Consider the following 13,559-nt stretch of genomic DNA (forward strand, 5'->3'; position numbering starts at 1 on the left):
AGTCAGAATACTCAACTCCACACGCATAAAATGCGCTCTGTCATATAAAATAGGGACAGCGTAGGTCAGAAAAATCATTTTAGATTTACAGTTAAAATGGCGTTGAATGCAAAGGGTTAACAGAGAAAAGTAGCTAAAAGATGTCTCCTAGAGAAATCATTATAATATCAGAAACTGTGAAAGAAATAGTCAAAAACCAGTGATTTTGACTAGTTCGGTAGTTCTAGCGTTAAAATCGTGTGCCTTGAAGATGTTAATCAGAGATCGTGTGACGTGTGATTTCAGATCGTGTAAAGGAGGGAGAGGAGAAACGACCACCGATGCGGAGGTGGAAGAAGAAATCGTGGGTCCTGGCCGGCTGATCCAGCCACCCAGCACTCGTTGGCCTGAGTGCTGGTGGAGGATTTTTGGGACGAGCGGGGGGGTCGTCGGGGTTCCGTAGCGGGTGCTAGAGGTCCGTGAGTTCTCCCACGGGGAGGTTCGATAGATTGGCGGGCTTTAGGGAGCGGGTGTTCCACGGGACCCGGCAAATGTGGCTCTGTGTACGGTGAGCCGGGGTTACGGGGGCCGCGGGGCCCGTGGCGGTGGGGGTAGATCTCGTGGCGAGGCAAGCGTGAGGCTACCTCTGAGTCCTCGCACTTTGTGCGCCCCTGGGGCCGGAGGAGGCGCACATGTTCATACGCAGGGCCCAGGGCCCGCCGCAGCTGCGACTGCGACTGCGACTGCCACTGCGACTGCGACTGCGGCCACTGCGGCGACCGGCCCTCCTGGCGTCGGAAACAACCCTGGCGACGAGAGCTCTGGTCTTCCCGACGAGCCCATGGTGAGTCCCCTTTTCACCTTATTTCAATCCCTTGGCCATTATATACTCGGTGTTTATATATATAATATATATTATATTATTAAAATATTATTAATTATAATATATATTTTTAATTAAATTTATTATACATATATAATTTAATACATATTAGTAATTAAATTACGATATATTATATATTATATAGATATTATTATTATTATATTATTATATGTATTATTATTATAATATTATTACATATAATAATAATAATAATAATAATAATATATATACAGGGTGTCCCAAAAATGTCTGGCAATCCGAAAGTGGCGAGTTCCTCAGGTCATTTGAAGCAACTTTTTCCTTTACAAAAATTTTCTCCGAGGCGCCGTTAACGAGTTATTAACGAAAAACAGTGACCAATGAGAGGCGAGCTCGGCTGGCGCGAGGCGACCGAGCCAATGAGCGGAACTGGGCTGCGTGCGCTGTTTGGCTGGGCCGCCTCGCGTCAGCCGTACTCGATTCTTATTGGTCATTGTTTTTCGTTAATAACTCGTTAACGGTGCCTCGGAGAACATTTTTGTAAAGGAAGAAGTTGCTTCAAATGATCCGAGGAACCCTGTATATATATATAGGGTGTTCGGAAAATCGTGGTACAATCGGCAAGGGGGTGATTCTACATGCAAAAATAAGTCGAGAAAGAGGAATAACATTTTTTTATTTAAGACTCCGTTTTCGAGAAAAATTAGGTTGAAAAAGTAGTACTATTGAATAGGAATTAACTGGCGCGTCTAGTCATGATATACCAATTCTACTTCTCGTCGTATTACAAGCTATGCGAATTTGACGCATCTTTCAACTCGGTTTTCTCGAAAACGGAGCCTTAAATAAAAAGAATGTTATTCCTCTTTCTCGACTTATTTTTGCACCTAGAATCACCGTAAATCAAGTGTTAAAGGCATTTTAATTTTGAAAGTTAACTAAAAACGAAACCCATCACTTTTGCAACCTTTACTTTTATACGCTCGTGACATTTGCGAAATTCCACGCGGCTAGTTTGCAACAGGACGAACTCCTAACTGGTATTGCTTTTTAGCTGTCGATCGATAGCATATCGCGTATAATAAATAAAATCGCCTCTATCCGCGAAACACGTGGTGACTTAAGAAGGGATTAGATGTATTTTCAAGGAACCAATCAGATTTAAAGATGGGCGAATACAATTTCTGTAAAAGTGACGAGCGTTCACGACATCGATAACGTAAAAGTGATGGGCTTCGTGAGCGTGTTAATCGTTAATTAGTGCATTAACGTTGTTACGAGTTGCAAACAATTGTGTTAACCTCTCGCGCTGGAAATTTATCGATGGACACTTCTGACGAATCCTTTTAAAACAGTAATTTACGAGATTATCGGTGTGTAAAAAATCTCTGTTATCAATTCTGTTCGACACGATGCAAAATGCACAATGCAATTATATCCTAACTAGTATCATTATTTATTTATTTTCTTGGTCCTGAGCAATACGAGACGGAGACGCGTATAGTACGCCATTCCAACACGAAATGTTAAAGGTCGTAAAAATCGTGAACTTCTACGGATTTCCATGAAAAAATTGGTTTCTTTTACATCACTGTGGCACATTTACTGTGGCTTGATTATGTGTGAACCGATTTCAATGTAATTTCGAATATTCGTATAATTAATCGAGTTCTACAATACGCGTTTTTTTTTAATTTTTGTTATTGGCTCAGGTAAAAAATATTGAGAAACACGAGCTTTTTATTTTCGTCATTCGAACTGATAGAAAAATTAAAAGAGAGGATTTTACTCCTTGTCTAATAGGCTAATGGATTGACCTTGAAATGCACAATCGATTTACATAAAGAAAATATTCAGGTCCGTTAAAAAAAGACAAGGTCACCTTGAGATCTCGGAAGCACGTTCACCCAGCAAAAATTTTAGGGGCCATTATGTCACACGAGGGATGGGTGAGAAATTAAAATTAGAGTAGAGGACGGTGCAATTAACAAAATGGTAAAATGTAAAAAAATGTTAGAAAATAGTGAATAATAGTGGAAAATGGTGGAAAATGGAGGAATATGTTGGAAAATTGGCAAAAATGTTAGAAATGGGGGCAAATGGTAGAAAATAATGGAAACTGGTGGAGAACGGTGAAAATGGTGGAAAATGGTAGAAAATGGTGGAAAATTGTAGAAAATAGTGGCAAATGGTAGGAAGGGTGGAGAAAGGTTAAAAAGGGGTAAAAAGTGATTGATGACTGGGGACGATCTGGCATTTGCTCTTGGACTTAAATAGAAACTTGCTCCGACTAGTTGGCAGCGTCGCCATAGAAAGGTGTCGATCGCGAAGGATTAATGATTGCACGGTGTTCCTCAGGTGCAAGTTGAGAGGGTGGCACATCAGGGCACCTGGATATGCTGTGTTCCGTGTTACTGGTTGCGAAGAAGCAAAGCGGTGCACAAGGCTCTGCTCACCTTCGCGATGCTGCTGGTCACCAGTTTGCTCGTCACCAGTCCGGTGCTCTTCCTCATCACCACGCTGCCGGAGGGGGAGCAGCCGCGTGAATGTTCGTCCCTGGTGAGTGCCAGAAATCATCATTTCTTTCCACGTCCCTTCATTCGTTCAACACATTCGCGCACTGGCTGATGAATATTTGAATATCTGGGCTTCTCCTGGCAATACTCGAAAGAAAACACGAGATCTCCAATTTGAGCAGAATGATTGTAACTTCTCTGTGGAAGTGACATAAATAAGAAAATCTATAGAAACTAAAATTTATTAAAATAAAATTTAAAACTATCTAGAAAATGAACAGTTTATAGGAAACAACGAATTCATATTAAAATAAAGACTTTATATAAAATAAAAGCTATGGATAAAATAAAAATTGCAAGGAAAGTAGAGTTTATATAGAAAATATAAACTTTGTACGAAATCAAGCATTTATTGGAGAATTTATGCAAAATAAAACTCTATAAAAAATAAAGAGTTTATAGAAAATAAAGGGTTTATATAAAATAAAAACTTCGTGCAAAATAGAAATTATAGGTAAAAAATAAAAATTGTATAGAAAATAAAAAGTTTACATAGAAAATATAAACTTTATACGCAATGAAGAATTTATTGGAGAATAAAACCTTTTCTCAAAATAAAACTTTATGAAAAATAAAGTGTTTATACGAAATAAAGGGTTTATATAAAATAAAAACTTCATGCAAAATAAAAATTATATAGCAAATAAAAATTTTATATGGAAAATATATACATCATGCGAAATAAAAAATTTATTAGATAACAAAGACTTTGCACAAAATAAAAAATTTATAGAAAATAAAGACTTTATATAAAATAAAAACCGTAGACAAAATAACAAGAATAGTCAAAATAAAAAGTTACATGGAACAAAAGCACACTTCATTCTTTCTCCAATGATTTTAACATGTTGAGAATGGTAGATGGCCTTGGATCGATCTACTTACAAGTGCAGCTGTACTTGGACAACAAAGAATTCAAATACCGTCGGTTCGGATAATCGAGAATCCTACTATATTCTCTTCTCGGAATGAACAAGAAGCAGCTGCGGTTTTCATCGCGGTTCCGTGGCTTCCTTTAGCACCTCGCCGGAATTAAGCAGTCGGGTAACGTTCGCACCAGTGTACAGTGGGCTGGAAACCCGTTTATCGTGTTCAAAAATTATTTTAGCGTTGTTAGATGATTTAAGATCACAGTATAGCAGGTCGTTGAATTCGTCTCGGCACCAGCTATAATATCACGAAGTCTAAAATGTATATTAAATACTTTTAAAAAATATTCGAAATTCAATTCAATTTATAACAAAAATTCGGTACAAAAAGAAATTTTGTTATTATGAAACAAAATTATTTATAACAAGAAATTTGATATATTACTGGAATTCGATACAATAAGAAATTTTCTTATTACGAAACAAAATTATTTATAACAAGAATTTTGATATATTACTGGAATTCGTTACAAAAAGAAATTTTCTTATTATGAAACAAGATTATTTATAACAAGAATTTTGATATATTATTGAAATTCGGTACAAAAAGAAATTTTGTTATTATGAAACAAAATTATTTATAACAAAAATTTTGATATATTACTGGAATTCGATACAAAAAGAAATTTTCTTATTATGAAACAAGATTATTTATAACAAGAATTTTGATATATTACTGGAATTCGATACAAAAAGAAATTTTGTTATTATGAAAGAGAATTTTGATATATTACTGGAATTCGATAAAAAAAGAAATTTTCTTATTATGAAACAAAATTATTTATAACAAAAATTTTGATATATTATTGGAATTCGATAGAAAAAGAAATTTTCTTATTATGAAACAAGATTATTTATAACAAGAATTTTGATATATTATTGAAATTCGGTACAAAAAGAAATTTTGTTATTATGAAACAAAATTTTGATATATTACTGTAATTCGATACAAAAAGAAATTTTCTTATTACAAAACAAAATTATTTATAACAAAAATTTTGATATATTACTGGAATTTGATACAAAACGAAATTTTCTTATTATGAAACAAGATTATTTATAACAAGAATTTTGATATATTACTGGAATTTGATACAAAGACAAATTTTCTGATTACGAAATAAAATTATTTATAACAAAAATTTTGATATATTACAGGAATTCGATAGAAAAAGAAATTTTCTTATTATAAAACAAAATTATTTATAACAAGAATTTTGATACTGGAATTCGTTACAAAGAGAAATTTTCTTATCATGAAACAAATTAATTGGAAAAATAATTTGCGCGTAAGTCGAATCAGCGTTAAGAAATGCCACCAAAATGGATATTTATAAAATCGACTCGCCTTCAAGATTTGATCTGGAAGATCGCTGGTGGTCGAATGCTTCCCCTTAAGACGAGAAGGGGTCATTAGAAGTCCCTCGAATGCGCGCCGTTCCGAGACCGGAAAGCGTCGAACGGAGAATCGTCCATGGAGCGGAAACGCTCGCAAGAAGGTCGGCCGATCGGGCGGATCGGCGCGGAATAAAATCGCGGACGAATGGTAAACCGAAATTCCGAACCGTATTTTCCACGGATGTTGGATAGGATCGGGCGATCTTGGCTGCGTCGTAAAAATAAAAGTGGAACCGTAAACCGACGGATGGGCTCACTGCCGTGTACAGTTCCCGATCGCGCGGATATTGTTGCTTTTATCGACGTTCCTTTTGTAAGGAGCCGGATCCATTGCTATCGGAGATCTTATTAGAACGAGGGGATCGTGATCTCGAGCGCCGTTGCGTGGTTTTACGGCGTCCTATCCGCGGCGTGTCATTAATTCGCTGATGGGCGAAGCTTTCTTTAATCGCCCCCGGCAGTTTTGCTTTCGGTTTAGTCCCCTTGTCGCTGGGCCGAGGATCCTCCGATGACGATTCACTTTGACAGGAATTAGCCTTGTTTCCATTTCGTTTTTCGTCGCGGTTCTGCTCTCGGCGGAGACAGAATTTACGCTCAACAGCAAAATTGAAGCGTCGGTCAATTTTGGCCGAGAAACCGTCGATATTCGAACCGCTGTAGCTCCGTGCGAAACTATCATAAAATTATGATCTTTTAAACAAAAATCAAAGCCTGAAATCTCTACTTTACGGTACCATGTTCTAATTTTCAATATGATGCATCTCCATGACTGTAGCATCTTAAATCTGAGGATACGTTCACGATACCTAAATAGTGCAAAGATTAACGCCCTCTGTGAACTTGCCAAAATTTGTTCCGAGCATACGATTTACAACATCGTAAAATTCGGACTTTCGCCTTTAATTCGAGGACCGAATTAAGTCGTTACGATTTTTTCACTCCAAATGATAAATTTGTCCATAGAGGGTATTGGACTCTGCACCTTTTCGGTATTTAGGATGCTGGAGTCATGGGGACGCGTGATATTAAAAATTAGAACGCACCGTTGTAAACTAGAGATTTCAAGCTTCGATTCAAGATAAAAGTCATAATTATATGATAGCTTTCAACGGTTTTGTTAATTTAGATTAGATTTTTGTTAATTTTTCATAGAGGTCTAGTGATTTAAGTTTAAAATTACTTAAAATATAAAAAAATATAATATAAATGCATTTTATTTTTACAATAATGCCAAACCTTTAAAATGACTAGATTAACTTAAATAAATATCCATTGTTAGTATAAAATTGACGCCTTAGAATAGCATGCGCCTCTGAAGCGTATGGTTATCTTTTACGTACGTTGTCATATGATTATCTTTCTAGGGTTAAAGCTGTTCGAAGGTTGAGAATTTTTCGGCGAAAAATTAGCGATGCTTTAATTTTGCTATCGAAGGTATCTGAGTTTTACATAATATCCTGCGAGTTTTTTTACGGGTCTGTGTTTTAGCTAACGTTTTTATGAATTCAGTAGATCGTAGTCTCTCGTGGTGCATGAAGCAAAATGAAAAGGGTCGGAGAATAGATGTCGCTTAGATTTACTACGTTCGAAATAAACTCCATCGGTACGGAATCGTAAAAGTCACAGTTTATTCATAAAAATAGCCTGGTCTGTCACCTGCGCCATTTAAAAAAAAGAATCGAACGTTCCGTGACCGTACAAAATTCACGGCGCATTGTTTCGAGAAACGGAGAAGCACACTCGACGAGAACGGAGCCAATTAACACTAAATCCACCGTGTAGGTAGAAACGACCGGTTCCGCATTTTCTATTTTCAAATTCTATCCAATTTTATCCCATTAATTTCACTTTGTTTATTCGGCGATTTCGACGGGTCGATCCTTCGTTATCTAAAACAAAGAAGTGAAACGCACACAATCGAACAACGATGCATCATTACTATGCTTGGAAAAATATTGTTTTCTCAATGTTTCTATCAAATAACAGTTTTATTCCTTAACTTTTGTTCCCATTTTAATCTCGTAATTTTCAGCTTGCACAAAATTTTCAATCGATTTTAAATCGATTCATTTATGGCGATATTAAGTAGCAGCAAATTTGGAGTTAGTAAAAATAGTGAAAATATTGAATTGGTAAAAATATTGAAAGAATTTTGAAATGTCATTGAATTATCGTTGATCTGTTAGAATTATTAACGAAAGAAAGAACGTTCTATTTAGCTTCTATTTCTTGCGATTGATGCAGAGAATTTTTATTAAGCCTAAAAATCCGCAGTCTAACAATAACTAACGTGTCATAATTATTGTTAGCATATTAATTATTAACAATCTATAACAAGCTGACGGGTTATAATCATTTTGTCCAACTCTTGCTCGAATGTTACGTGTGTTCAGCAACGTTAAATTGCATCATACCTGTTTTCAACCCTCGGCGAAGTGTGTGTCATAATTATTATTAACATATTAATTATTAACAATATATAACAAGTTAACGGGTTATAATCGTTAATCGTCAATCGGATGGCATTTTGCCCAACTCTTGCTCGAATGTTACGTGTGTTCAGCAACGTTAAATTGCATCATACCTGTTTTCACCCCTCGGCGAAGTGTTTGTCATAATTATTATTATAATAACATATTAATTATTAACAATATATAACAAGTTAATGGATTATAATCGTTAATCGTCAATCGGATGGCATTTTGCCCAACTCTTGCTCGAATGTTACGTGTGTTCGGCAACGTTAAATTGCATCATACCTGTTTTCAACCCTCGGCGAAGTGTTTGTCATAATTATTATTAACATATTAATTATTAACAATATACAACAAGCTAACGGGTTATAATCGTGAATCGTCAATCGAATGACATTTTGCCCAACTCTTGCTCGAATGTTACGTGTGTTCAGCAACGTTAAATTGCATCATACCTGTTTTCAACCCTCGGCGAAGGATTCACCTTGTCCTTCGCCCCGGAACCTTCAATCGAGCGCGAGACCGTGTCGATTCGCGTTTGTTTTCTCTCGTAATGGCGTGTAATTGGTATCAGCTGTCAGCGATGCTGCTACGGCTTCCCGATAAACATTAGGCAACTGATAATTCAGTTAAAGATCCTTGGACGAGGCTCGCCTCGCTCGCCGATCGCCCACGAATCGATCCAGTTTCTGATCGTTCGAACGATCGATCGATCGATCGTAGCCGCTCGGATGAGTTTCACCGGATTCGCTCGACGCGTCTGCAGATTAAAACCGCCCCCGCATTTCGTTCCGCGAATCCTCCGGCGGAAGCTTTGCCCGGCGTACAAGGCTTATTATCGAGAGCTCGCGTTATTAAAATCACCGATCGCGTACCTCCCGGGCAGAGTCGACATCGATTGCATCGCTGATTGAACCGTCCGCCGGCAGCTTCCAGAACGGATGCATCGCCCGACAAGCATATCCAGAGAAACAAGTCATTAACGAGCCTTTCAGACGGAACAGTGGCTGTTCTTCTAGCTGTTCGTTTTTTCGCCGTGCTGACGATATGAAACTCGGCGCAATTATTAGGGTCGCGCGTTCTGTCGAAATGCTTCGAAGAATTCCGGGAAATCAAGACGAAACGATGTGGGATGATCATCTGGTTGCCGAAGTTTACCGTTCGGCAGAGTTGGCAATATTTTGTACGAACAACGAGTCAGAGTTTATTCGACGAATTTATTCGGAAGATTGTTCCTGCAAAATTCCAAGGATTTTTTCGATATATTTATTGCTCGAGGATGGTTTTATTTGAATTTATTCAATATACTGTTTATCGTTCGAATGAGTCTATTCGATATATTTGTATAATATTCGAGGACAATTTTATTCGAGTTTATTCGATGTATTTATTATTAGAATCAAATTTGATTTGAAGTATTCATTATATATATTTATTATTCGAATACGATTTTATTCGATATATTCATTATTCGAATACAATTTTATTCGATATATATTCGAATATAATTTTATTCGATATATTTATTATTCGAATACAATTTTATTCGATATGTTTATTATTCGAATACAATTTTACTCGATATGTTTATTATTCGAATACAATTTTATTCGATATGTTTATTATTCGAATACAATTTTATTCGATATGTTTATTATTCAAATACAATTTTATTCGATATGTTTATTATTCGAATACAATTTTACTCGATATGTTTATTATTCGAATACAATTTTATTCGATATATTTATTATTCGAATACAATTTTATTCGATATATTTATTATTCGAATACAATTTTATTCGATATATTTATTATTCGAATACAATTTTATTCGATATATTTATTATTCCAATACAATTTTATTCGATATGTTTATTATTCGAATACAATTTTATTCGATATATTTATTATTCGAATACAATTTTATTCGATATATTTATTATTCGAATACAATTTTATTCGATATATTTATTATTCCAATACAATTTTATTCGATATGTTTATTATTCGAATACAATTTTATTCGATATATTTATTATTCGAATACAATTTTATTCGATATATTTATTATTCGAATACAATTTTATTCGATATATTTATTATTCGAATACAATTTTATTCGATATATTTATTATTCGAATACAATTTTATTCGATATATTTATTATTCGAATACAATTTTATTCGATATATTTATTATTCCAATACAATTTTATTCGATATGTTTATTATTCGAATACAATTTTATTCGATATATTTATTATTCGAAGAATTTATTCGTAACATTAGTCAAATAAATTTTGTTTCGAAAATTTTATTCGTTATATTTATTTCTAGAGTAAACGTAATTCGAAAAATGTGTATTCGATACAATTAATTAATCGCGTAAAATTTGATACGAAGAATTTATTCGATATAGTTTTTATTCGAGTAAAATTTGATTCGAAAAATTCATTCGGTGTATTTATTATTCGCGTAAAATATGATCCGAACAATTTACCCGATACATTTGTTATTCGAACAAAGTTGGATTCGCGAACTTATTCGAGTACAAATTTATTCACAGACAGACAATTCACAATTTTTGTTGAAAAACCCGCGATCCATACAGAATTAAATGGAAAAAGTAGAAAAATCCTGCGAGATGCAGACGGACACGACTCGCATAGAGAATCGTCGATAGGTTCAAGGGCACTTCGGGTAGCCTAACAGTGCTCCAGACTCTCGACGAGAATTCCTACATACCATTTTGGTTAGCGACGTGCAGCGTTGCGGGCGCGAGAGCGCGTGATATAACGCTTGAGGGTAACGCAGCCGGCAAAGGACATAAACTCTCACGGTCTAGCTCGTGCGGACAAAACCTGTTACACCGTGGCGCCCGGACGGACAGCCTACAAATCGTCCCGACCCATTCACAGCGGCCCGTGGCCTGAATCTGCAGGCTGACCGACGAAATTCGCGATTCCGACCGAGCCACGGAACCGTCCCATCTGCGAGATCCTCTAGAGAGAGGGAGAGAGAGAGAGAGAGAGAGAGAGAGAGAGAGAGAGAGAGAGAGAGAGCGAGAGAGAGAGGACACGGAAGTAAACGGTGGAGATCGAGTCTAACACGATTTTCTCAAATTCTCCATGAAATCTCCGATCTTGGTCCAAGTACAATCTTGGTAGAAATTAATCAGTTAATTAATTAATTTATTCATTTATGTATTTATATATTATTATACTATATATATTTATTATATCATTATTTCTTATATTTATATATTATTTTTATTTCTTATATTTATATATCATTATTTATATATATTTATATTTTATTTCTTATATTATATATATTATTTATATATTTATGTATTTAATAATTTATATATTTATATATTTAATAACAAATGGAGAGGTTTTATATAGCAGTCGCGCGAGTACAAATAACGAGAAAAAGGGGAACAGAAAAAAAGTTAAAGGAGATGCATAAAAGAAAATGTTAATTTCATATTTTATAGTGTTTCTTCAGAAGAAATACTAATTTTCCTTTCTAGGATTTTAGTCAATTTTACGTCATTTTTAAAACTTTCTTCTTGTATGATCCAGAGGCTTCAAATTTTGCATGCTCGCTTTAGAGATAGTATGCGATATCTACTATCATCATTCTTTGTATTTTATTCTACTGTATCGTATATTAATTTCATTATTAGACAATATAACACTGAACCTACCAAGCATTGAAAGCGACTAGAATGAAAAAAGATTAATGGCAAGATTACTTAATTTTGTTACAGTGTTTTATTCGTGAATATGCCTGTCCCATTCAATGCGACCAATTGGGAAAAATGCACTTTTTCAATTTAAACTTAAAATCTAAATTTAAGAATTAAACAAGCATACGTAGGCGAAACTTGATTACACTGTACATTCTTCTAGTAAATGAACTGATCTTTCGAGTGTTTCAAACTACAACTTCTGGCAAAATGTTTCATATAGACTAATATACGATTTACAAAGAATATTCGCTTTTTGAAATTATGAAATGTTCTTATATGCAGGTAAGACGAATAAGAAACGTGGGCGAGATCTAAAGTACAACATAACACAATCATTCATTTATTATCAAAAAGAAACCACAGAAAAAACATATGTGGAAAAATATTTCCGATCAGTACAAATGTTGGAAAAAAGTTTCCGATCATTGTGGTATTAATATTTTCTTACATTACCACATGCTCGTGTGACACTTTTAAAACGTTGGGCCATTGACCTTACTAAATTTTCACAATTCCTAGGTGAAATTTCTTTCCACGACAATTTTATGGAATGTCGAACTTCTTTAGTTTTTGGTTTTGTCTCGTGAATCAATTTTTTTAATTTTACTCACATGTTCTCGATTGCGTTCAAATAGGAACTGTTCGCAGATCACTTCAATGTTTTAATATGATTTCATTATAAATAGTCTCTTACTAATTTGCTGCAATTACAGCTAGAGCGTTGTCATCGCGGAAAAAGAAATCTGAAAAATCTCCTAACCATTCCTGTATGCTTGGAATTAAGAAATCTTCTAAAATATTAATATATCTATAAATATTAATATCTTCTAAAATATTAATAATTCTCTGCGTTCACGTTCTAGTACACAATACATAGTTTTCCCACTCCCATTTTCGTCATACAACTCCATATCATTATAAGATTTCGGATATTTTTGTTTATAATTCATGCAATCTTCATTAAATTTTTCGTTAGATCTCTGCCAAATAAATTTTCCTTCGTCATCCTCTGCTCCAAGGCAAACATGTGTCTCGTCACTAAATATTACTTTATACCAGTTCTCCCCACAATCCAATTTACGTGTTCCTTACACCACTTTAAGCCTTTCTTCTTGCGTTCCATTGTGAGTAAAGGTTTTGTTTTTGCCTTCCGAAATGAGAAGTCCATTTCATTCAATCGATTTCTTACAGTATGGTCACAGGCGCTCGAGGTCCACTGTTTATTTATTTGATTTGACGTTGCTCGCCTCATATTTTTAACAATTGCACGCAATTTTCTATCGTCTTTTCTACTTGTTGCACGAAGACGACCACTTTTCTTACGGTTAGACACACTGCCTGTTTCAATATACTTCTTTTTTATGTCACTTATCGTACTCTGACTACATTCTATAATTTCTGCGACTCTTCTTTGACTATTACCTTGCTTGAGAAGTTCGATTACTCTTTACTTTTAATTGCCTCGGCGGTAAAAGCGTTTGTTCACATTTTCACCGTTCACGCTTGCTTTATTTGAACCATGATCGGAAACTTTTTTCGGACATTTGTACTGATCGAAAATTTCTGTGACTTCTTTTTGATA

The 13,559-nt window shown here is 35.0% G+C and overlaps 1 protein-coding gene across 2 annotated transcripts in view; it reads left to right on the forward strand.

Annotated features, from left to right (window-relative positions):
* The window catches only part of LOC117224888 (neprilysin-1), a 323,108-nt gene that overhangs the window by 20,106 nt on the left and 289,443 nt on the right, over positions 1–13,559 (forward strand). For both annotated transcript variants that reach the window (XM_033478087.2, XM_033478088.2), the window contains exons 2-3: positions 286–823; positions 3,200–3,400. In XM_033478087.2, the coding sequence (XP_033333978.1) occupies positions 821–823; positions 3,200–3,400 (204 nt within the window). In that variant the 5' untranslated portion in view covers positions 286–820. The remainder of the gene's footprint in view (positions 1–285; positions 824–3,199; positions 3,401–13,559) is intronic.

The sequence above is a fragment of the Megalopta genalis genome, chromosome 13 (assembly GCF_051020955.1).
Source record: "Megalopta genalis isolate 19385.01 chromosome 13, iyMegGena1_principal, whole genome shotgun sequence".
In the NCBI taxonomy this organism is placed as follows: Eukaryota; Metazoa; Arthropoda; class Insecta; order Hymenoptera; family Halictidae; genus Megalopta; species Megalopta genalis.